Here is a 26155-nt window from a genome sequence, read left to right as displayed (position 1 = left end):
TAATAAGGTCACTAAGCTGACTCGGAGGCATCCCATTATCACCGAGTACTGTGGATGATGGTACTTCAAAAGACAGAGGTGGGATACCCTGGTCAGGTGGAACAAACAGCCTACCCCTCCCAGTGCTTGCAAACTCAGGACTAGCAAACGCTCTACTCCCAGGAGCTGACTGTACAATTGGTGTAAATGGAAGGACACCCCTCTCTCTACCCACACTAAAATCCCCAGCATAACACGTCTTATGGATTTGAGAATCTTCCATGGCTCAACAGAGCACTAAAATACAATGTAATTTAGTGCATTCAAATACCAAAAAAAATAAATGCAATAAACAAATTCATCCAAAACATACAAATAAGCACGAATACCTGTATCTAATGAATATGCTACATTCACTTTCACTGTTTACAGTATATATTCACTTACAGTAAGCCATCAACAAATTCACATGCGCAGGTCGTGCACCTCATCCACATGCACAGCTCCGGCGGTCGGCTTGAGCTGACCAGTCGGCAGGTCACGTAATTAGGACACTGCCACAACTGGAATTCTGATGGTTGGATAATTTTTATTCGACCTGCACACGAAGAGACAACACACAATATGTTAGCTCTTGGTGCAGCCACAGCTCTCGGGCACCTTGCTAGTTGAAGGTCAGGCAAAAGAGAACAGGTGCTGCATGCACACATTCAGTGCCTAACAACACACTATACAATACAAGTAAAATGATATACAACATAATTCTGACAAAATAAATGACATACCTGTACACGAAGAGACAACACACAATAGCTTAGCCCTTGGTGCAGCCACAGCTCTCGGGCACCTGCGTGAGCACATAGAAACTCACTGTCTAATCAGAGACTTCAACACATTAGTTCCCACAATGAGTTCATCAACCTGCCCATCAACAATAAGCACTGGGACTACATAACAGAAGCCATAAAGTTGAATTTTTAAGTCACACATGCCCACTGGGCTAGTTTGTTCCCACCACAACCCACCAGGATGATGTCTGAAGGAGCTAGAAAGTTCCCCTCTACCACTCCTGCCTCCCTCAACCGAGGTACAATATCTGCGCGCAGAGTAGTAGCCATGGACCCACTATCTAACATCCCCTTCAGCTCAACTTTATCCTGTACTAGCACAGTGGTGTAAAACAAACTGTCATTCTGAGTAATTCTCATTGTGTTCTGAAAAATGACTGTGTTGTTCTTGGGTACTGACTCACAAAAGTAAGAATAAACAGATTGGATATCATCATCAGTGGAGGAAAAATAAGAATGCCCCACATTGCCCTCATTTAGCAGACGCTCTTATCCAGAGCGACTTACAGTTAGTGCATACGTTATAAAAAAATGTCATACCCCCCGTGGGAATCGAACCCACAACCCTGGCGTTGCAAACACCATGCTCTACGAACTGAGCCGGCCATTCCCTCCACTACCCTAGGCGACGCTGGTCCAATTGTGCGCCGCCCCATGGGTCTCCCGGTCGCGGCCGGCTACGACAGAGCCTGGATTCAAACCAGGATCTCCAGTCCCCCAGGACTGTGTTGTGTTACCTGCTTGACAATAGTATTGATGTCCCCCAGGAGAGCAGCAGCAGGTTGCACGTTGTTCCCCATCTCCTCAGCACACAGATCAACCTTGACATTGACCTTGACATAAATAACGTATGTGGAACGTTACTACAACATACCAGCAACGACACGACAGGAAGAGCGCCGTGCGTGACACATGTAACAGCAGCTGGAGGAGTGGCCAAACCTCAAGCTAAACACAACAGAAATAACCAGGCAGCACCACATAATGCTAAGGCTGACACACACACGTTCCCTTTTATAAACCGGGTGACTCGAGCCCTGAATGCTGATTGGCTGAAAGCTGTGGTATATCTGACCGTATAACATGGGTCACGTTGAGGGAGGAGGTCAGAGACCTGGCCGTGTGGTGCCAGGATAACAACCTCTCCCTCAACGTGACCAAGACAAAGGAGATGATTGTGGACTACAGGGAAAAAAAAGAGGACTGAGCACGCCCCCATTCTCATCGACGGGGCTGTAGTGGAACAGGTTGAGAGCTTCAAGTTCCTTGGTGTCCACATCACCAACGAACTATCATGGTCCAAACACACCAAGACAGTCGTGAAGAGGGCACGACAAAGCCTATTCCCCCTCAGGAGATTGAAAAGATTTGGCATGGGTCCTCAGATCCTCAAAAAATTATACAGCTGCACCATCGAGAGCATCCTGACTGGTTGCATCACCGCCTGGTATGGCAACTGCTTGGCCTCCGACCGCAAGGCACTACAGAGGGTAGTGCGTACGGCCCAGTACATCACTGGGGCCAAGTTTCCTGCCATCCAGGACCTCTATACCAGGCGGTGTCAGAGGAAGGCCCTCAAAATTGTCAAAGACTCCAGCCACCCTAGTCATAGACTGTTCTCTCTGCTACCGCACGGCAAGCGGTACCGGAGTGCCAAGTCTAGGTCCAAAAGACTTCTCAACAGCTTCTACCCCCAAGCCTTAAGACTCCTGAACAGCTAATCATGGCTACCCGGACTATTTGCACTGCCCCCCCACCCCATCCTTTTACGCTGCTGCTACTCTGTTAATTATTTATGCATAGTCACTTTAACTCTACCCACATGTACATATTACTTCAACTACCTCAACTAGCCGGTGCCCCCGCACATTGACTCTGCACCGGTACCCCCCTGTATATATAGCCTCCCTACTGTTATTTTATTTTACTTCTGCTCTTTTTTTCTCAACACTTTTTTTGTTGTTGTTTTATTTTTACTTTTTTGTTAAAAATAAATGCACTGTTGGTTAAGGGCTGTAAGTAAGCATTTCACTGTAATGTCTGCACCTGTTGTATTTCCGCGCATGTGGCCAATAAAATTTGATTTGATTTGATTTGAAATGTATTTTGACTGTTCGAATTACGTTGGTAACCAGTTTATAATAGCAATAAGGCACCTCTGGGGTTTGTGGTATAGGGCCAATATACCACGGCTAAGGGCTGTATCGAGGCACTCCGCGTTGCATCGTGCTTAAGAACAGCCCCTAGACGTGGTATATTGGCCATATACCACACCCCCTCGGGCCTTATTGCTTAAATATAGATGTACTGTACAGCACTAAGACAGCCATGACATTATTTGGAGAGACCACAAAGACTTATAGAGAAGCTATATAATTGATAGACTAAATCCAATAGACTGAGTCAAATACCTTTATACCTGGTTACAATGAAATGTAGTTCACTATGAAATGACCTGTGACTAGGGTTGCAAAATTACAGTTACTTTCCCAAAATTCCCAGAAATCCCTGTTGGAAGATTCCAGAAATCAGAACGGAATAAGAAGAAAATCCGAAAAAAAGAAGGAAAAAAAAGAAACCCTACTGGTGACCTTTGACCTAGCTGGATGACCTTTACTTGGGTGTCAAACCTGGGGGGAAGGCCAAAGTGCAGGATCCAGTTGAGTCTGGCACCAAGTAGGACCACAACATCAGACTGGAGCAGAGCTCTGCAGTCCCCACCAAGACCATAGAACCAGGAGGATAGGAAGAGGAGGAGGAGGAGGAAGAGAGGAGGAGGAGGATAGGAAGAGAGGAGGAGGAGGATAGGAAGAGAGGAGGAGGAGAGCAGGGACAAAACAAAATGTAATGAAAAGAGGCTAGTTATAGGAGTAGTGTAGTTGTTTGATTGACACCAGTTTACATTGACATGACCTGGCCAGGAGAGACTAGTTATAGATAGGGATTTCAGGAGTTTCGTGGTCCGTTCAAATGGTCAGGGAAATTATTGGTCCTACTTATACAGTCAATGGTCTGTACATGAATATGATGCCAGCTGAGAGAAGGAGAGGCTGACCTGGAGCGGGCAGCAGCAACACAGTTGGGGTGATCGTCAGGCAGCACCCCTTTACCCATGGGGGTGGGCAGGAAGGGCAGGTCACACCCCTCCACCAGCTCCTTCAGAGCCCCCTCTGCTCTTCCATGGGCTGCACCTGCAGAGGGACACAGACAGAGGGCACTGCCACACGGATTTCAACAGACTGGCCTTCACAACTGGGATGCATTCAGCTGAGCAAAACGTTGTGCAACGTTCAGATAGAAATATAGCATGTAGAACAAACGTGCCTCTCGGACAGGTAGAATGAGAAATCATGTCAACAACATTTGTCTACTGAACGTGGCCCTATTTTCGACTGAACCGTGGTACATTTACATTTTAGTCATTTAGCTGACGCTCTTATCCAGAGCGACTTACATGAGCAATTAGGGTTAAGTGCCTTACTCAAGGGCACATCAACAGATTTTTCACCTAGTCGGCTCGGGGATTAGAACCAGCGACCTTTCGGTTACTGGCACAACGCTCTTAACCACTAAGCTACTTGCCGCCCCGGCTGTGGTACAGTGCTATATGTGTTACAGTGCGTCTCACCTGGCTATTGATCTCTCCTGGACAGACGCACGTAACATAACTGGAAGTAGCGTCTGTCAACAGACTGGGATGTGACAACTTTGTTCCGGTACGCTGATTTTTCACCACTAATCATTTGGACAAATCACGATTTCGCAGGTACTCGCATCTTTTCAATTTCAGAAGGGGAGGGGACATTTGGCCCATAAACTTGCCTGAAACTTGCAGAGAGTTTCCGTTTAGGGGGGTGGAAACTTCGCAAGTGGCGTTAGTATCTTTCTCTTAACATCTCCCCAGACCTTAACCAAGTATCTGACGCAATTATGCAACATTTTAGTTCTGTTTCCCCCAGATTATCTGGCTATTAAAAAAGCAATGCCTACATTTGCCAATGATGAGTAAAGGCCGTTTGGCTCCTTTCAGGACCGCCAGTGCTTCTGTGATCGCCATATGGTCAGCCATACTCACAGGAGGAGGTGGACTACAGGGCACCTCTCTGACAAAGGAAATAATAAATAATAGGTCAAACATTAAACATGTTACCTAGCAACTGTATTGCATATGTAAATACATCATGAAGGTCTATCGAGGCTTATTGCTATTCTCTGATGAGAATATTTTGATATAGTGCTATATTTTCTAAGTAATTTAATTTCTGGTTCACTTCAGACGTTAAAAGGTATAACAAAATAAAATAAAAATGACTACGGTGATGTGAATTCAGAGGTATACATATTCAACAGTAACGCATTAGTATACATTTTAAATGGATGAAAGACAGTGATGGCCACTAACCTGGCTCTGCTCCTGTCCAATTTAGCATTGACCATGTCCCCAGATATGTCTACGTATACAGCACCTGGACGTCCATACATGCTAGTGCGTGCTGCCTTAGACAGACCAAACACCCTTCCATTCAGATCAATTAAGGCTGTGCTGTGCTCTTATGAAGCAGTTAAGGTACCTTGCTAAGCTGGAAAATTAGAGGTCAGAAAACAGACAATTGCAGGTGATACCAAATGATATGAAGAGGACTACACAGAGGGAGTCAGAGTAGACTGTATACCTTCTCTACCACTGAGGAGATCATATCCAGACTGCTAGACCTAGCAGAGAACTTACTGTACAATCTGCATGCCTCCACCTGACAGAGAAAGAGGACCACAAATAACAAATGATTTCCTCTTTCAGCAATTAAACTGCTAGGGCCAGTTTCCCAGACAGAGATTCTCTATTGAGTTTGCTTTTTAGGTCATGACTAGGCTTAATCTGTGTCCCGGGATACCATCCCCTAATGTTCAATAGTCATAAATGTCATGGTTGAATCGGTACCTGTGGAAACTCTTGAAACGCCCCAGTGGTCTCTTGGTTTTTATCAGAGGAGCCTCCAATAACAATCACAGGCCTACAGAGAGAGAGGTATCACACAATGACATCAACTGACAAGCTGAGATAGTTTGGAGTCCTCAGATCATTTTTTGCAGTGTGCGGATAGCATCCCTTCTTTTGAAAGGCCACTGAACATGAGTAGTAGGGTCTTCTGTTTGTGGAGTTCTAGCATACCAGCAGTTCATGTTAGCATTGGCCATTGCACCAAGTGAATGGATGAGTCCCGGTCCAGACACAACCAGACATGCACCTGGACTGGAGAGGAACAGACAGACAGAGGGAAAGACAGGAAGACAGGCAGACAGACACACAAAGGGTCAGACAGACAGGCAGACATAATTAGCAATGCAAAAAAGCTATGAAACTGACCCTCACACACTACACGCTCCTGTAGTCTATGTAAGGGTAGTTAATATCACATGATTTGGGGAGAGCTGGTTTAGTAATAAAAAGGTGGCTTAGGGCTTGTTCATTGCGCATTCCCACATACTTGATTCCTGAGGCTTGAGCTGCCATAGCTACTTCAATGACTGGAACACCAACTATTCCAAACATATATTCTACATTCTGTAGAGAGATACATGTAGATACAGTATATTTACATTTTTTAAAACATTTTTAGTCATTTAGCAGACGCTCTTATCCAGAGCGACTTACAGTTAGTGAGTGCATACATTTTCATTCTGAATTGTATATGAATTGTTACAATGTAGTTTAGATTTTCTTTGCATTGACACACACATTGGCATGCATCAACAAGGGTGTTAACACAGAGCTGCCAACTCTCACGCTTTCGCCGTGTGACACACGTTTTTGCCTGTTTTCACACGCACTCACGCCACACATCCAATTTCTCAAGCAAAAAAAATCGGCAGAGACTCGTTCGTTCCTTTTTTCAAACTCCCCGACGGTAGATGGCGCTGATGAGCGCCAATGAACCATATGTGCTGCACCCCGAAGTTAGCGACAGAAGAAGAGATACCATTGCCGTGAAAGTCAACATAAGATGAGCAGGTCACTACTTTTTTTTTTTTTTGTCATTTAGCAGACGCTCTTATCCAGAGCGACTTACAGGAGCAATTAGGGTTAAGTGCCTTGCTCAAGGGCACATCGACAGATTTTTCACCTAGTCGGCTCAGGGATTAGAACCAGCAACCTTTCGGTTACTGGCACAACGCTCTTACCCACTAAGCTACCTGCCGCCCTGAAGAAGTCTGATAAGAAGCTGAGCTGAGACTAGGTATGTAACAATGAAATGTCGTCCAATTGAATACTCACTCTCTTAAACTTTAAATCTTGAAATAAATTATTTGTTTGTGCGTGTGAACATGATTTAGTGTGGTGAATGTAAACTCAGCTGATTTCGAACAGGTAAGATGTATTCCAAAGAATTTAACATAAATACAGGAAATGTGTGCAATAGAAGTAGGTATGTTTTTGTAACTGAGAGTAGAGTTATTAAACCAACATGACCATTTTAATTGTTTAAGGTTTCAAAGATGTCCCGTAAGAGACCTTTGCCAGGACAAAAGCGAAACCTTTTATTTTATTTAAAGAACCAGCCAAGTGAGAAAAGACAGACAAACACACTGACAGAACAGCCAGAACGATTGATAGAAACGACAGGACAACAGACAGAGGAGCAACACAAAGGACAGAGAGAGCAGGAGACAGGACAGACTGACAAACAAGCAGAGGAGCAACAGACAGGACAGATTGACGCACATGCAGAGGAGCAACAGACAGGACAAATAGAACAACCAACAGGGCAGATGGAAGAAGACACAGAGGGACAGAAAGAAGAGACCCCCCCAATCCAACAGCAGGGCCAGAAGAGTCGTGCTCTGGCTGGAGCAGCAACATATAGATCCATTTTCAAAAATGAGTGGACCTCTTCATGGCCATTTATTACCAGAGGGAGCCTCAACACGCACTACTGGTGTGCAGTCTGCCGTATTGAAAACTCATGTTGCCACCAGGGTGTGACAGATGTAGTGCGCCATATAAAAAGCAAAAGGCCACCAAGATAAGCAACGAGCTCTCCTGTCCACAGCCACAATATCCCAATATGCAATGGCCGTTCCATCTGTTGGGGGTATGTCTGCACAAGAGGTTAAGGTATGATATGTGTAATGATTCTGTCAAGGTTCAATCAAGAGTTTTGTGTTCTAGTTGATCACGGTAAAGTCATGGTTGATAGTTTTGACTAATTTGTGGTTTGTATTTCAGTGTAGTACAGTCCAGTTTTCTTAATTTGAGATCTTAGTTGCTGAATGTGTTTTTTACCTGTGCCCTATTATCGCAGGCGTCTATTTTAAATAAACTATGGTCTTTTGGGAGGATTAATAATTTTTAATTTCTTACAGACAAGAAGGGCTGAGGTCAAAATGACAGCTGGGTTGGTAGTTCACAACGTCCCCCTAGCCTTTGCGGACCACCTGGGGCCTCTCCTAAAATAATGTTTCGGAGATTCGAAGACAGCGCAGGAGTACAGGTGTGCCAGGACTAAGTCATCCTGCATTACCAATGAAGCACTCGCACCATATTTCACACAGGAGCTTGTGAAGGAGATGAAAAAAGCCCCGTATACCCTTGTTACGGATGGGTCGAATGACACTGGTATTTCACAAACTATTTGAGATTTTTCTCATCTGCAAAACATGTGCTTTGTGTATTTTTAAACATCTAATAACATGAACATCTGTATGATTCTAACTTGTCATTATAGGAGTGGAAAAGATGAACCCGCTTACTGTCCGGGTCTTCATGGGCAGCAAAGTTGTCCACCAGTTCTTAAATATGTGCACAACAAGTGGGAGGAGATGTGGGCCAGCAAGTGAGATCTTCACCAAAATTAACTCCACCATAGAGGAGCATGGCATCCCTTGGGAGAACTGCATTGGTCTCTCAGTTTACAATGCAGCTGTGAACATTGGACCACGTAATCCCATTGCCTCTAGGGTGCTCCAGAAGCATCCCAACACCTATATTCATGGTTATCCTTGTCATGTGGCACATAACACCGCCAAAGCTGCAGGAGTGGGATTTTTTAAAGATGTTTTAAAGTGAGTTAAGGCCTGATTTATCTTTACATGTAACTTTTTATTTGTATCCTAATTACGTGCATTGACTGAATGCGTTACGATTGATTTATGCATTGCAGGTGTCCGGTTTTGATTTTGAGGATATGGTAGTGGACATCGGTTACTGGTTCAAGGGTAGCTCAAATCGGAAAGGATACCTGTCAGGTATGCATGTTTGATACTATTAAGTGTAATACTGAAATGCTGAGCTGTAGAAAATATATGATATGGATTTAATGTCTAAAACAGAGTTTTGTGAGCTCCATGAAGCGGAGTACATGGAGGTCCTCCTGCATATCTCGGTCCGTTGGCTAAGCCTTGAACGTTGTGTGACCAGGATCCTGAGGCTGTATGAACCTCTGGCCAGCTACTACAAATCTGCTAGTATGGTCATCAATTTTCAATTTCATTATGCAGCAACTACATGGATTGTTAGTCACATACTTGTATTAATGACAACCTCTTGTTTTGTGTTATTTATTGATTGATTCAAGATGAAAATCAGGCCAGGTTCAAGAGACTTGTGCAGACATTCACTGTCCCCATGACAGAAGTGTACCTGCTGTTCTTCCAAGCCACCGTACCAACTTTCACTTCTTTCAACTTGCTGCTTCAGAGAGAGCAGTCATCAATATTTTTGTTACATGATGAGGTGGGATTGGATTTTGCAGTTTTTTTCCATTCTGTGTTTCTTGCTGATATCTGCAGGGGTCCTCTAAAACAGGTTTCACCTACAATTTTTGTAAATGTCTGTTATAGATGGTGAAATTCGTACGCAAGCTATGTTCCAAGTTTATGGTTCCAGCAGCTCTGCAGTGCCATGAGGAGCCTTGTGAAATTGCCTTTGAAGAAAAGGCAAACCATTTACCAGGTTAGTATTTGACTATTATTATGATCAAACACTGTGATATGTGATATTTAGCCTTGTACATTATACCGATATGCTGTATTGGGTTCACAACCAGGGCTAAAATTAACAGATTACTCGACGAGGGTGACATCACACCACAGCAGGTGGATTCATTCCATGAAGCTGTGTTGTGTTTCCTGACAAGTGCTGTGGACTATGCACTTAAGAAGCTGCCACTGGAAGAGCCACTGATCAAGCACGCCAGAGGAGCATGACCTTCTGGGTGAGGAGTTTCTAAATTATCAGACCATGCCAATGATATCCCTGCAGGACTAAACTGAAATGGAAAGCTTCTGGGCTGAAATGGCAACCCGGAAGCATAATGTAATTTTTTTTTCCTTTTTTGTCTTTTCTTTTGGCAGGTGTGGCTTGGCTACATCTGTTGCTTAAAATTGTTGCATGCATATATGTGTCATGCATGTTTCAAATTATGCATGTTTTTATCTGAACTTTGTTAATGGATCAACCTACAGTATATTCACAGTATTAATCAATAAAAAATCAAGGTATGTTTTTCCATTGTGTTTTGGTGCATTTTCCATAGGTGACAGGAGCCAAAGAATTCGAGAGGCTTGCTGCCGTCGCCAAGCTTGTCCTGGTGTTGCCCCATGCAAACGCAGATGCTGAGAGGGTGTTTTCAGTTGTGGGACTGAACAAAACCAAGAGAAGAAACAGCCTAGCATTGGATGGCACCCTGTCCTCAATAATGACCATAAAGATGGCCAATCTGGAGCCCTGCTTCAAATGGGAGCCCCCCTCCGATATCATCAAGGCCTCCAAGAAGGCCACAGGCCAGTATAACCATGCCGACAGATCATAGACAAGAGGCCCATTTGAGATGAGCCAGGTCTGCGCAGAATCGATTACCAGCGATCACCGCCCAATGCATGCTGGTTAGATTTGTGTCCGACTTGATCCCGACTTTCTCTGACGTCATGCACACGCGGGCAACGATAACCTCATGAGATCAAGGCAGCCGCAGTTCTGAGATGCAGGCAGTGCAATTGCTTTTCACCGACTGCAGGACCCAGGCGGACCCAGGACAAAAACTCACTATGTTAACATATGCTATTCCACATAAACATCTAAATGTTTTTCTACAACAATATTAATAGTTAGCTATACCAGTGCAATGACCTATGGCACACTTTCACAACTCGTAGTGCTACATTCTCACTGCCAAGGACATGATCAGCGACTAATATATTCTTAGCAACACGGTTACACAGTATAACACTGTTTTATATAAATTGCACACACTTCACCTGAGCTTTTAGTGCCTCTGCAATGAGCTGAGCCCCAGTCACATCTTCCATTATTATTGTCGAGAAATCTGTTCAAAGTGCAAACGCGGTTAGCAATGCTTTCTTGGACTTGTTGTTCAGTAGCTTATAAATCGTGTTTAGATCTCTTGCAAATCATTAGTTTTTGTCTGCTTTCCAGCATGCATTACATGAGTAGCTTTTTCTTCTTCAGTGGGGTTTATAGACAGTTGGCATCCAACGTTATGGTGCATTACTGCCCCCTATTGTACAGAAGTGTGGACATGAGCCGTGCAATAGCAGTCATGAATATTTAATAAACTAGTAGCATTTTTCTTTTTTTATTGCAAGAAATACATAATAAGCCCTCATTATGTGTTTATAACTGCACTTAACTTAACACTTAACTCAATTAAGTCATTATGAGTGTATGACAGTATGAAAAAAAATAAAAATTATGCACTCACTAACTGTAAGTCGCTCTGGATAAGAGCTTCTGCTAAATGACTAAAATGTAAAATGTAAATGACTTGAGTGTATGCATTATAGATATAGGCTTTTTTTTTTTTTTTTTTTTTTTTTTTTTTGTCATTTAGCAGACGCTCTTATCCAGAGCGACTTACAGTTAGTGAATAAATATATATATGTATATATTTTTTTTTACTGGCCCCCCGTGGGAAACGAACCCACTCCCCTGGCGTTGCAAACGCCATGCTCTATCAACTGAGCTACATCCCTGCCGGCCATTCCCTCCCCTACCCTGGACGATGCTGGGCCAATTGTGCGCCGCCCATGAGTCTCCCGGTCGCGGCCGGCTGCGACAGAGCCTGGATTCATAGAAAGTGTTACAAATGTTCTCCTGTCATCTTATAGGAGATCCATTCATGGATTTAGTTATGGCTTGAGAATGTGACTGGTCTACGGAGTTCTCCTTTATGTCTGTCTTTGTATGTGACAACAACTTTTCTGTATTATGTGTATTTCCACAATCAATAATCATAAACGGTACTTCACTATGAATACTTTTGACTATGTGATTTGAAGTACTTTACCGTTATCTTGCACATACATGAAGACTACTATAGACAGAAATCAATGCAGTAATGTTTTATTAAATAAAGGCTCTGATTAAAATATAATATTAATAAAATCAGGCATTTGGCTAATTCTTCTTCCCAGAAGCTCCTCTGAATGGTTTGGAGATGGCTCTGGAGAGAGCGTGTAACACCCTGACTATGAGTGGGCGTTTACGGGACTGGGACTCCTGGGGAGCAGGGGCCGGTGTGGTTGTCAGGTCCTCCTTGGGAGGGGAAGTGGATGGAACCTCTGGAACCTCACACTCAGCATCTGTCATAAGAACATTTCATAATCAGAAAATGAATGTGTGTGTTTGTGTCTGTCCGTCTGCCTGCCTGTCCGTCTGCCTGCCTGTCCGTCTGCCTGCCTGCCTGTCTGTCTGTCTGCCTGCCCGTCCGTCTGCCTGTCCGTCTGTCTGCCTGTCTGCCTGTCTGTCTGTCTGCCTGCCTGTCCGTCTGCCTGCCTGTCCGTCTGCCTGTCTGTCTGTCTGTCTGTCTGTCTGTCTGTCTGTCTGTCTGTCTGTCTGCCTGTCCGTCTGCCTGCCTGCCTGCCTGTCTGTCTGTCTGCCTGCCTGTCCGTCTGCCTGTCTGTCCGTCGGTCTGCCTGTATCTGTTGTCACTGTTTTAACAAGCTTGTCATAGGGTGATACATCAATATGACATTATCGATGCTTATCACTTACCCTGTGAAATATGAGTCTCTCTGAGACGTTTGGTAGGCAGTGCATCCTGTTTAGGGTGGCTCTTCGGTTCCCCTTTTGTCTTGAACAGCTGTTGACAAAACACATCAGGACAACTGAGCCTGTGTAAAATACAGAGTGTGCCACCCAAAATGCACCCTATTCGCTACGCAAGGCACTACTTTTGAAAAGGGCCCATAGAGCGCTGGTAAAAAGTAGTGCACTATATAGGGAATAGGGTGCCATTTGGGACATAGCCATTGACTCGCTCCCATGTGTATTAGGATTGCATTACAGCGTCCTCACTCAACCTCCTAAAGACAATGACAACAGTTTTGTTCTAATGCTGAGAGACAATAGGGGTGTAGTGAATCTGTAGGGTAAAATTCAGCCCCGCCTTACAGATGTAATCTCAAAACACAGAGCACCCTACCTTAATCATGATCTTTGGAAACTTATGCATTTTCGGTAGGAAACGCCACTTCCTGTTCTTCTTAGTCTCTTCCCCTCTGGCAGAGGGAAGGCGGGCCATGCCGTCAGCCTTTACATCAGCCGGGCTAAGGCTCCTGGCAGGGAATTCCTCAGTAGCATTAAGGTCAGCTACAACACCATGAGTGATGTCACTTGTGGCATTGCTGGTGTCTGAGTGAGAAGAGCACGCTAGTGTGACCGACCTGTGTACAATAACTGGGAGAAGAGGACGCAGCCATTGAAGTCAGTCACTGCATCCCAAATGGCATTCTCTTCACTTTATAGTGCACTACTTTTGACCAGGACCCATAGGGTCTGGTCAAAAGTAGTGCACTAAATATGGAAGAAGGTGCCATTTTGGACACAACCAGTGAATTTTACATCATAAAACGCAATGTATTGAGCATCATGTTACAATTAAGTCCTATGCAGATGAAAAGAGGTACTTTCACTTACCATCCTCCATTGTAGACTTGGACACATAAGTCAGGCTGTCCATCACCACGTCTGTCATCAACTTGATGACCTGATCCAAAACCCTTTCAGCTGATGGTGGCAAAGGCCTTCCCATACACTGCCCCAGGAGTCTCCTAACAGAAGTCTGGGCAAAGTTGTAAATGAGCTCTGAGGCATCGTCCTTTGACAGCTTCCTCAGGGCTGGTTTAGGCAGCGCTGGTTGAGAGAGGCTTCTGTGGCCAACCATGGATTGAAGCTGACGGTTTATGGTTATCTCCTGAATGAGACCATGGACCTTTGCGATCAGGTTGCCAGATGCACCTTGAAGGGCTTCAACTGACAGGAGCCTATCCAGATGTTCTTCTGCTGAAGTCATCTCTGGGTCGTCCGTCTTCAATGTGTCCATTATAGTTTTCACTATGATATTGGTGTCAGATATGTTTATTTCTTGTTGGCTCACAAGCATTGACCGTGAACCTGTCTCGTCCATTGCGATTGAGGTATGGGATTCTGTCCTTGTGATCTCATCGGCAGCGCTCATGTCAGGCAACTGGTCAAGGCTCTCCAGTACAGAGTCTAACATGTTAGTGGCTATCAGACACTCCTCACTTGCAATCTGCCCAACAGATGAACTCTCAGAGTTGGCCAATCTACACTTGATCACATTTAGGATCAAGCTGAGCGTCTTCTTTGCAGTTTTGCTAAAGCCTTCTTGGCTGACTGCCACTGTTACGTCTTTTAGAGCCACAAGAGGTTTGCAACTTTCACTCAATCCACTGCCGTGGAGAGGAGAGGCTCTCTTCAAACTGTTGTTGCTCACAACTGACATACTCCTGGTGGGCAGAGTGACATCCTCACTGCATGTGTCAATTACATGGTGGTCTGTTGAAGAGCCACTCGAAGACAGAAGGGTTTTAGACCTTTTAGCCAAACAGACTTTTGACAAAGGCTTCTCACTTCTCACAGACGGAGGGCGGCTCCTGTCCTCAACAAGAGCAGTGTCAGCGGACTTAGAACGTCTGAGTGTCTCCACAGGGGTGGAGTCCAGCACATATTTGGCTGTGGTGACTGACACTGGTGGAAAAGAGAAAAAGATGTTCAGTCTATCCTTTACTCTGTGGTACATGGTTTGAGCAGCATCCAATAAGTTGTCAAAGACAACTCTGGGTTTGAGCTGGAACTCCAGCTTTTTCTCTCCTAGTGGGAAGGAGTCTGCGTCGTCCACAGTGTACTGGGATACACTTTCAAGGTCTTGCATGATAATATTTACTATATCTTCGGCTGTAGAAACCGCATGGTGTGAGAAGGTGGTGCTAGGCATGCTCTGTAGCAAAGAATGGCTGGCTTTGCTAGCAGCTCTGAGAATGGTCTCATTCACAATGTGTTTGGCCTTAGCTCGGAACTCAGCACTGTGAAAGCTCTGGATAGAAATGTTAGAGGTTCTGCTGGCTGCACTAAGAGATCGCGTGAGTGTGGCAATCTCGGCTGACGTCACATCACTCGAAATGGTGAGGTCCTCCAATTTCGAAATTATCGAGTCCAACTTCTGGTTGAAGTCGAAGGATGAATTTGACGTGCTCTCCCCAACGGAAGCGGAGCAGTTTTCCTTTGAAGTGTCCACCCTCAGCACCGAGATCACCTGTTTGATTACCCCTTTAGTGCAGGTGTCGAGGGTGAGCTGGTAGGCTGAGGCTGAGGACTTAGAAGGGGTCTTACTGTCTGTCTTCTGTACAGGAGACACTGCCAAAGTGGCCTCAGTTACAGGAGATTCCTGCACAGTGGCCTCAGTTACAAGTAGTCCAGTTGCAGAAAGCTCGATTTGCACAGGAGTATTTTTTCCCTCAGTGAGATGGTGGGAGGTGAACAGCTTCCTTAGTTTGTCCAGGGTTTTGGTATAAATCTTCTGGGAACCTGAACTCACTTCCACCCAGAACATTTTGCGACCTGATTTCGTACGCTTGGAGGCCTTATTGACCTCATATACCTCAAGCAGGTCGGAAATAATTCCACCAAAGAGATCAGAGGATGCCTCCTCAATATTCTCTGAGGAAACATGGACAGATAGGATTTCCGACAGTTTCCCACAAGTGTCGGTTTTATCCAGCGCAGCAGTATATGTCACAGCTGCATCCTGAATGACCTGAGTGATGCATTGCTCAGCTTTGACAATATACTCCTCCACTGGTTGACCATGGAGGATGTCAACTTTATCAGCAGGGAGCTCCTTCTGAATACTCACATTCTCCTCTGATGGGCATGGGTTGTTGAAGATAATGCTCTCAGTGACCATCTTAGAGGAGGCGAGAGATGAGTCGAGAAGCAGAGATCTGTATATTGTCGAGGTGGACATCTCTGGGTGCTTTATCACAGCAGCCACCTCCAAAATGGCCGACGGGCCCCGGAGGATGTCAGAGATATCCATGTCCTCAATGGTCTCTACCAGAGACGATAGTAGGTCTCTGGCTGCCAGGTTGGTAGGTCTCTGGTTCTCGAGCTCTGTTTTGATTGCTTGACAGGCAGTTACCAGAGCAACAACAGAGCGAGAACACAACTGCTTCAAGGTGGAGTCAGAAAAAGATGATGACAGATCTGTCATGGACATGGTGGAGAGTTGACTCTCAGAGACAAACGGGCTGAGTTTGACAGACACCTGTCTGACCAAGTCCCCAGCAAGAGCTCTCATATCTATTGCTCCACTAGCTGAGTTGTGGGAGCAGGCACTCTGTGGCCTTGACGGGTTCCTGTTATCCAAAAATCCTGTTATCCAAAAAACCTCAAGTACAAGATCCACAACATCGGATGACACTTCTATCATTCTGTTGTCGGACAGAAATGTACTTGGATGAATGGTGCCTGCATTCACAGTCCAGTCGCAAATGGAGTTGTTGGACTGACTCTGGACTAGTGGAACTAGACAGGTTTCACTTGGACCTTGGCCAAAGAGCTCTGCCATTTTGAGCAGAACTGATCTTAAGACCTTCGACTTGGAAATGTTCAGCAGTGGGTCGTTGTTGGACAGTCTGGTGGATGGTCTGCTAGCCGATCTGTGAACCACTAGGCTTTGTATTTCTGCCGAAATGGCAGTTAGAAAATAGGTCAAGGGGCTGGTCGCTCTCCCCTCATTTCCTCCGTTGGTTTTAGCCTTGATGATGCTATCTATGATGATGACTATGACCTGTCCAGCCAGAGGACCCAAGATGGCCTCAAGCTCCGTCTCTAACTCAAGGGGAGACTTGTGGCCGAGCGCAATATGCTCTATGGCATGGGAATACATCTTAGAAGTCGCCATGCTTAGCATCTCTTGGGCAAACTGTTGACTTGCTGAGATACTTCCAGTCAGCAGAACTAGAGTTCCCTGACTGACACTTCGCATTAGCTCAGCCCATCTGGAGTTGAGAAGGTTTATAACCAACTCGACAATACCCATCATAAACTTGCCGTCCGTTGACATTTTGCTAGGTCTGTATTTCTCCTGTCTACTCCGTTTGGGCGGCGGTACGATGTCGCCCTGCGACTGGCCGCTCTGGACCATGTCGAAGACAGAGTCCTCAGAAATGCCAAACACAGATCTCAGTGGTGCTGAGTGTGGTCTGTGTCTCATCTCTCTATCGCCACCCTCAGGTGAGGAGACATATCGCTCATTGTCCTCACTCAGCAAAGAGGTCAAACACCTGCAGAATGCACAATAGAAATTAATAATACATGGTAACAAAATAAAAAAATATGATCCAAGAATTTGGGACACAAACTCAACCTTGTTATTGTTATTCAAAGGAAGCATTGTGAACCATCTCAAACCACACTCAGTCCAAACATTAACATTTAGAGTAAACTTTTTAGAGTGGTTGTGTAGTATCTAAGTAGTATTTCTCACTAAGTGGATCTGGAATGGATATTTGTACCTATAACAGGAAAGACCTGCAAAAAGAGGAGGGGATAGAGCTAGGTATCTGTGAGAGGAGGGGATAGGGCTAGGTACCTGTGAGAGGAGAGGATAGGGCTAGGTACCTGTGAGAGGAGGGGATAGGGCTAGGTACCTGTGAGAGGCATGGATAGGGCTAGGTACCTGTGAGAGGAGGGGATAGGGGTAGGTACCTGTGAGAGGCATGGATAGGGCTAGGTACCTGTGAGAGGAGGGGAGAGGGGTAGGTACCTGTGAGAGGCATGGATAGGGCTAGGTACCTGTGAGAGGAGGGGAGAGGGGTAGGTACCTGTGAGAGGAGGGGATAGGGCTAGGTACCTGTGAGAGGAGGGGAAAGGCGTGGGAGTGCGTGTGCTGCAGGCGGTTCTGGCGCTGGTGCACCTGCTGGGTCCTCCACTACAGCTGAATCTGACGCTGCGGCCAAGAGAGGTCACCTCTCCTGCCTCATTACTTCCTGATCCAGAAGAGCTTGGCGAATCAGAGAGCTCTATCTGCATGGTGAGGTCAAGGGCGGGAACAACCACAGTGGATGTAGACTCCATCACCCATGCTACAATATCCATGCACTTGGCACTAAACTCATGTCTGCTCATCTGCAATGTTAAAAGACCATCCAGAGTTAGTTTGTTAAAGGGGCTGCACTGATATAAAACTTAGAACCATTTACTCAAGCTAGTCAATTAAAGCAGTGGTTCAGGATTAAAGGTCCTGCAGGATTTCCACAAATGAATGTTTGGTCCATTTTACCAACATTAACTACTTTAGAGGTGACTATAACTCACCCCGGCACGCATATTCTCACTCAGCAGATTCCAATGGCTGAAAAGTAAATAAATGCAAGTACACAATGAACTACATGACATTACCTCTATTATCTTAGACTACGTTATGGATGGACATGACCTCTATTATTTTAGATTACGTTATGGATGGACATTACCTCTATTATTTTAGATTACGTTATGGATGGACATTACCTCTATTATTTTAGATTACGTTATGGATGGACATTACCTCTATTATTTTAGATTACGTTATGGATGGACATTACCTCTATTATCTTAGATTACGTTATGGATGGACATTACCTCTATTATCTTAGACTACGTTATGGATGGACATTACCTCTATTATTTTAGATTACGTTATGGATGGACATTACCTCTATTATTTTAGATTACGTTATGGATGGACATTACCTCTATTATCTTTGATTACGTTATGGATGGACATTACCTCTATTATCTTAGACTACGTTAAGGATGGACCTCTATGGAACTAGGCCACACCCAGACATCCCTGATTGGTTATTTGGTCCGTTGAGTCCTTTGTATTGGCCCGAGACTATGGGAGACTCTCAATCTCCTCACCTCCTTCTCAAAACCCATTGGATGAGAAGGTCAGAAGGGCGGGACCTCTGGCTTTCTCATCCAATGGGTTTTGAGAAGAGAGGACACGAGGAGTATGCAATTGAGATAGGGAACATATCTAGGGGATGCATGGGGAAGCCAAAGAGCAACTTACTCGTCCTTCATGTCCTGCACAAAGGTGTGTAGGTCTGGGTAGCTTCTCTTTCCCCTGCTGAGGGTGAGACTGGTCTGGGAAGTTTCATCCTTGTGGGTCACGGTAGTGAAGGTCACCACTGCAGCCTGATGGCGACAACAGAAAGCAGAGTTAGGCTGGAATTCAATTTTGCGTCATTAAAACACAAAATATCTCAATGAAATGTCATCCATGTAATAGAAAAATACATCATACCTCCTGTGACTGAGATGGGATGGCAACAGCCTCGTCCAACTCACTCTCTCCTTCAACCTCCTGTGACTGAGATGGGATGGCAACAGCCTCGTCCAAATCACTCTCTCCTTCAACCTCCTGCGACTGAGATGGGATGGCAACAGCCTCGTCCAACTCACTCTCTCCTTCAACCTCCTGCGACTGAGATGGGATGGCAACAGCCTCGTCCAACTCACTCTCTCCTTCAACCTCCTGCGACTGAGATGGGATGGCAACAGCCTCGTCCAACTCACTCTCTCCTTCAACCTCCTGCGACTGAGATGGGATGGCAACAGCCTCGTCCAAATCACTCTCTCCTTCAACCTCCTGCGACCGAGATGGGATGGCAACAGCCTCGTCCAACTCACTCTCTCCTTCAACCTCCTGCGACCGAGATGGGATGGCAACAGCCTCGTCCAACTCACTCTCTCCCTCAACCTCCTGCGACTGAGATGGGATGGCAACAGCCTCGTCCAACTCACTCTCTCCTTCAACCTCCTGCGACTGAGATGGGATGGCAACAGCCTCGTCCAACTCACTCTCTCCTTCAACCTCCTGCGACTGAGATGGGATGGCAACAGCCTCGTCCATCTCACTCTCTCCTTCAACCTCCTGCGACTCAGATGGGATGGCAACAGCCTCGTCCAACTCACTCTCTCCTTCAACCTCCTGCGACTGAGATGGGATGGCAACAGCCTCGTCCAACTCACTCTCTTCTTCAACCTCCTGTGACTGAGTTGGGGTATCTGTGTCTAGAACAGCCTCGTCCAACTTGGTCAGTCTCTCAGCCTCACTGTGATCTTTATGGGATCTAGATAGAGAAAAGGAATATCTCTTAGGTCACTGCTATAATGTGAGTGTGAGGATGTGTAATTATAGAATTAGAATCACAGAATTAGAATGAATCATTCTAGAATTAGAATATAATCACTCAAATTCTATGGCTCCAATACTCTTGAGATGACTCGGCCTATCCAGAGCCAAATATTTAGAGAATTCTGCCAACTTTTAAAAGGACTCCATGTTAGCGCCTTGGAGCCTTTCATTTATCCTTTCATTATAAGTAAATTCTAATTATAGATGTTCAGTTACATAGCATTGTTTAAAATGTCAACATTGCCCATGGGGAGCCAGCTGTCATATGGATATCTACTGTGTCATGTAATGTATACATAAACTCAGCAAAAAAAGAAAACGTCCCTTTTTCAGGATCTTTCAAAGATAATTCGTAAAAATCCAAATATCTTCACAGATCTTCATTGTAAAGGGTTTAAACACTGTTTCCCATGCTAGTCCCCTGTAGCTCAGTTGGTAGAGCATGGCGCTTGCAACGCCAGGGTTGTGGGTTTGTTTCCCACGGGGGGCCAGTATGAAAATGTATGCACTCACTAACTGTAAGTCGCTCTGGATAAGAGTGTCTGCTAAATGACTAAAATGTAAAATGTTGTTCAATGAACCATAAACACTTAATGAACATGCACCTGTGCAACGGTCATTAAGACACTAACAGCTTACAGACGGTAGTTATGAAAACTTAGGACCCTAAAGAGGCCTTTCTACTGACTCTGAAAAACACCAAAAGAAAAATGCCCAGGGTCCCTGCTCATCTGCGTGAACGTGCCTTAGGCATGCTGCAAGGAGGCATGAGGACTGCAGATGTGGCCAGGGCAATAAATTGCAATGTCCGTACTGTGAGACGCCTAAGACAGAGCTACAGGGAGACAGGACGGACAGCTGATCATCCTCGCAGTGGCAGACCACGTGTAACAACATCGGCACAGGATCGGAACATCCTGCGGGACAGGTACAGGATGGAAACAACAACTGCCCGAGTTACACCAGGAACGCACAATCCCTCCATCAGTGCTCAGACTGTCCGTAATAGGCTGAGAGAGGCTGGACTGAGGGCTTGTAGGCCTGTTGTAAGGCAAGTCCTCACCAGACATCACCGGCAACACCGTCGCCTATGGGCACAAACACACCGTCGCTCGACCAGACAGGACTGGCAAAAAAGTGCTCTTCACTGACGAGTCGCGGTTTTGTCTCACCAGGGGTGATGGTCGGATTCGTGTTTATCGTCGAAGGAATGAGCGATACACCAAGGCCTGTACTCTGGAGCGGGATCGATTTGGAGGTGGATGGTCCGTCATGGTCTTGGGCGGTGTGTCACAGCATCATCGGACTACGCTTGTTGTCATTGCAGGAAATTTCAACGCTGTGCGTTACAGGGAAGACATCCTCCTCCCTCATGTGGTACCCTTCCTGCAGGCTCATCCTGACATGACCCTCCAGCATGACAATGCCACCAGCCATACTGCTCGTTCTGTGCGTGATTTCCTGCAAGACAGGAATGTCAGTGTTCTGCCATGAAGAGCCTGGATCTGTTGGATCGGAGGGTGAGGGCTAGGATTTAGCCATTCCCCCCAGAAATGTCTGGGAACTTGCAGGTGCCTTGGTGGACGAGGGGGTAACATCTCAGTTTATGTCTCAGTTGTTGAATCTTGTTATGTTCATACAAATATTTACATTACATTTTTACCATTTAGCAGACGCTCTTATCCAGAGCGACTTACAGTTAGTGAGTGCATACATTCTTTTATTTGTTTATTTTATTTTTATTCTTTTTTTATATATATATATATATTTTTTTCATACTGCCCCCCCGTGGGTATCGAACCCACAACCCTGGCGTTGCAAACGCCATGCTCTACCAACTGAGCTACATCCCTGCCGGCCATTCCCTCCCCTACCCTGGACGACGCTGTGCCAATTGTGCGCCGCCCCATGGGTCTCCCGGTCGCGGCCGGCTACGACAGAGCCTGGATTCGAACCAGGATCTCTAGTGGCACAGCTAGCACTGCGATGCAGTGCCTTAGAACACTGCGCCACTCGGGAGATGCGTTATTTACACGTTAAGTTTGCTGAAAATAAACGCAGTTGACAGTGAGAGGACGTTTCTTTTTTTGCTGAGTTTATATCTCAATGTCCCAACTCTCTAAATACATGGCTCTGGGCCTACCTCTCCATAGGCGGTGACCTTTGACCTACTACTGAATCTGTATCTGTAGGCCTATGTGATCCTGTAACCAGTCACAAATGTGTCATTAGTGTAAATCACTTACCTGACTTCCTTCATAACATCAGCTTCATTGATGGGGTCATCCAGGTCTATGAGGGTGAGGTCATTTCCATTGACCTCTGACCTCTGAAAGACAGCACAAAGTCATGTTTAGATGTCACCTACTGTGTCGCCTTTTGCCGTGTTCAAAACAACTGGGAAATCTCTGACTTCCGACTTCAGTGCGTTCAAGACAACTGGGAAATAGGGAAAAAAAACAAGCTCCGACTGGGAAAAATCGTTTTGAACAGTCATCCAACTCGGAATTCCAAGTCGGAAGCAGCGCGGCTTGGCGGGTCATGTTTTGGAGGACGCCTGACTCAACCTTCACCTCTCCCGAGCCCGCTGGGGAGTTGCAGCGATGAGACAAGATCGTAACAAGATCGTAACTACCATTTGGATATCACGAAAAATTGGGGAGAAAAAGGGGATAAAATTACCACCACAAAATGTAAAAAGGAATTCCAAGTCGGAAACTCTGGCATCTTTCTAGAGCTCCGACTTTCCGACCTGAAGATCACGGACGTCATGATTTGACCTAGTTATTTTTTTCGAGTTCCCAGTTGCCTTGAGAGCACCATTAACCCAACTCTCATTGTCACATCATAATGCATCATATTCAGAGAAATAGAATCACCAGAACATCATATCAGGTGTGCAGTTCAGTTTACCAGTCAAATTGCCAAAGTCAGAGGCTCTATCCTTTCTAGTGATTCTATTTCTATGGTCACATAATAATGCATCATATCTATGCTTGTGTCCGAAATAGCACCCTAGTTCCAATATAGTGCACTTCTTTTGGCTGGAGCCCTATAGAGTCCCACAGTATGAGTCATAATACCCATAAAACCTAGTGGTCTGGCAGCCTCTGGAACTGCCGTTCTGCAGCCAACAAGGCAGAGTTAATCTCAGCCTATGCTACCCTCCAGTCCCTCGACTTCTTGGCGCTGACGGAAACATGGATTACCACAGAAAACACTGCTACTCCTACTGCTCTTTCCTCGTCTAACCATGTGTTCTCGCATACCCCGAGAGCATCTGGTCGGCGCGGCGGTGGCACAGGAATCCTCATCTCTCCAAAGTGGACATTCTCTCTTTTTCCCCTGACCCATCTGTCTATCTCCTCATTTGAATTCCATGCTGTCACATCACTAGCCCATTCAAGCTTAACATCCTTGTCATTTATCGCCCTCCAGGTTCCCTTGGAGAGTTCATCAATGAGCTTGACGCCTTGATAAGTTCCTTTCCTGAGGATGGCTCACCCCTCACAGTTCTGGGTGACTTTAACCTCCCTACGTCTCTGCCTTTGACTCATTTCTCTCTGCCTCCTTCTTTCCACTCCTTTCCTCTTTTGACCTCACCCTCTCACCGTCCCCCCCTACTCACAAGGCAGGCAATACGCTTGACCTCATCTTTACTAGATGCTGTTCTTCTACTAATCTCACTGCAACTCCCCTCCAAGTCTCCGACCACTACTTTGTATCCTTTTCTCTCTCGCTCTCCTCCAACACTACTCACTCTGCCCCTACTCAGATGGTAATGTGCCATCACAACCTTCGCTCTCTCTCTCCCGCTACTCTCTCCTCTTCCATCCTATCATCTCTTCCCTCTGCTAAATCATTCTCCCTCCGATCTCCTGATTCTGCCTCCTCAACCCTCCTCTCCTCCCTTTCTGCATCTTTTGACTCTCTATGTCCCCTATCCTCCCGGCCGGCTCGGTCCTCCCCTCCTGCTCCGTGGCTTGACGACTCATTGCGAGCTCACAGAAGAGGGCTCCGGGCAGCCGAGCGGAAATGGAGGAAAACTAGACTCCCTGCGGACCTGTCATCTTTTCACTCCCTCCTCTCTACATTCTCTTCCTCTGTTTCCGCTGCTAAAGCCACTTTCTACCACTCTAAATTTCAAGCCTATGCCTCTAACCCTAGGAAGCTCTTTGCCACCTTCTCCTCCCTGCTGAATCCTCCTCCCCCACCCTCCTCCCTCTCTGTGGATGACTTTGTCAACCATTTTGAAAAGAAGGTTGACGACATCCGATCCTCATTTATTAAGTGAAATGACACCGCTGGTCCTGCTCACACTGCCCTACCCTATGCTTTGACTTTTTTCTCCCCTCTCTCTCCAGATGAAATCTTGCGACTTGTGACGGCCGGCCGCCCAACAACCTGCCTGCTTGACCCTATCCCGTCCTCTCTTCTCCAGACCATTTCCGGAGACCTTCTCCCTTACCTCACCTCACCTCACCTCCCACATCAACTCATCCTTGACCGCTGGCCATGTCCCTTCCGTCTTCAAGAGAGCGAGAGTTGCACCCCTCCTCAAAAAACCTACACTCGATCCCTCCGATGTCAACAACTACAGACAAGTAAGTATCCCTTCTTTCTTTTCTCTCCAAATCTCTTGAGCGTGCCGTCTCTAGCCAACTCTCCTGCTATCACTCTCAGAATGACCTTCTTGATCCAAACCAGTCAGGTTTCAAGACTGGTCATTCAACTGAGACTGCTCTTCTCTGTGTCATGGAGGCTCTCCGCACTGCTAAAGCTAACTCTCTCTCCTCTGCTCTTATCCTTCTAGACCTATCCGCTGCCTTTGATATTGTGAACCATCAGATCCTCCTCTCCACCCTCTCCGAGTTGGGCATCTCCGGCGCTGCTCACTCTTGGATTGCGTCCTACCTGACAGGTCGCTCCTACCAGGTAGCGTGGCGAGAATCTGTCTCCGCACCATGTGCTCTCACCACTGGTGTCCCCCAGGGCTCAGTTCTAGGCCCTCTCCTATTCTCTCTATACACCAAGTCACTTGGCTCTGTCATATCCTCACATGGTCTCTCCTATCATTGCTACGCAGACGACACACAATTAATTTTCTCCTTTCCCCCTTCTGATAACCAGGTGGCGAATCGCATCTCTGCATGTCTGGCAGACATATCAGTGTGGATGTCGGATCACCACCTCAAGCTGAACCTCTGCAAGACGGAGCTGCTCTTCATCCCTGGGAAGGACTGCCCGTTCCATGATCTCGCCATCACGGTTGACAACTCCATTGTGTCCTCCTCCCAGAGTGCAAAGAGCCTTGGCGTGACCCTGGACAACACCCTGTCATTCTCTGCTAACATCAAAACGGTGACCCGATCCTGCAGGTTCATGCTCTACAACATTTGCAGAGTACGACTCTACCTTACACAGAAAGCGGCACAGTTCCTAATCCAGGCACATGTCATCTCCCGTCTGGATTACTGCAACTCGCTGTTGGCTGGGCTCCCTGCCTGTGCCATTAAACCCCTACAACTTATCCAGAACGCCGCAGCCCGTCTGGTGTTCGACCTTCCCAAGTTCTCTCATGTCACCCCGCTCAGTTGAGGCTCGCATCTACTACAAGACCATGGTGCTTGCCTACGGAGCTGTGAGGGGAACGGCACCTCCTTACCTTCAGGCTCTGGCACCCCAATGGTGGAACAAGCTCCCCCACGACGCCAGGACAGCGGAGTCACTGACCACCTTCCGGAGACACTTGAAACCCTACCTCTTTAAGGAATACCTGGAATAGTATGAAGTAATCCTTCTACCCCCCCCCTCCCCCCC

At 46.1% G+C, this 26155-nt stretch overlaps 1 protein-coding gene across 1 annotated transcript; it reads right to left on the bottom strand.

Moving 5' to 3' along the window:
* Positions 1-1564: 1564 nt before the first annotated feature.
* Positions 1565-20558, bottom strand: LOC311120077 (2-hydroxyacyl-CoA lyase 1-like; the record flags this gene model as incomplete). The annotated part of the gene is made up of 11 exons (XM_084194694.1): positions 1565-1648; positions 3430-3535; positions 3883-4018; positions 4818-4930; positions 5230-5324; positions 5501-5578; positions 5767-5839; positions 5998-6073; positions 12838-12925; positions 20254-20270; positions 20552-20558. Coding segments are annotated over 11 exons (873 nt in total), but the record flags the coding sequence as incomplete, so codon positions are not given.
* Between the last annotated feature and the right edge of the window lie 5597 nt (positions 20559-26155).

Source organism: Coregonus lavaretus, assembly GCF_964263955.1.
Source record: "Coregonus lavaretus genome assembly, contig: HAP1_SCAFFOLD_1375, whole genome shotgun sequence".
Lineage (NCBI taxonomy): Eukaryota > Metazoa > Chordata > Actinopteri > Salmoniformes > Salmonidae > Coregonus > Coregonus lavaretus.
This window is presented reverse-complemented; position numbering and strand designations above follow the sequence as displayed.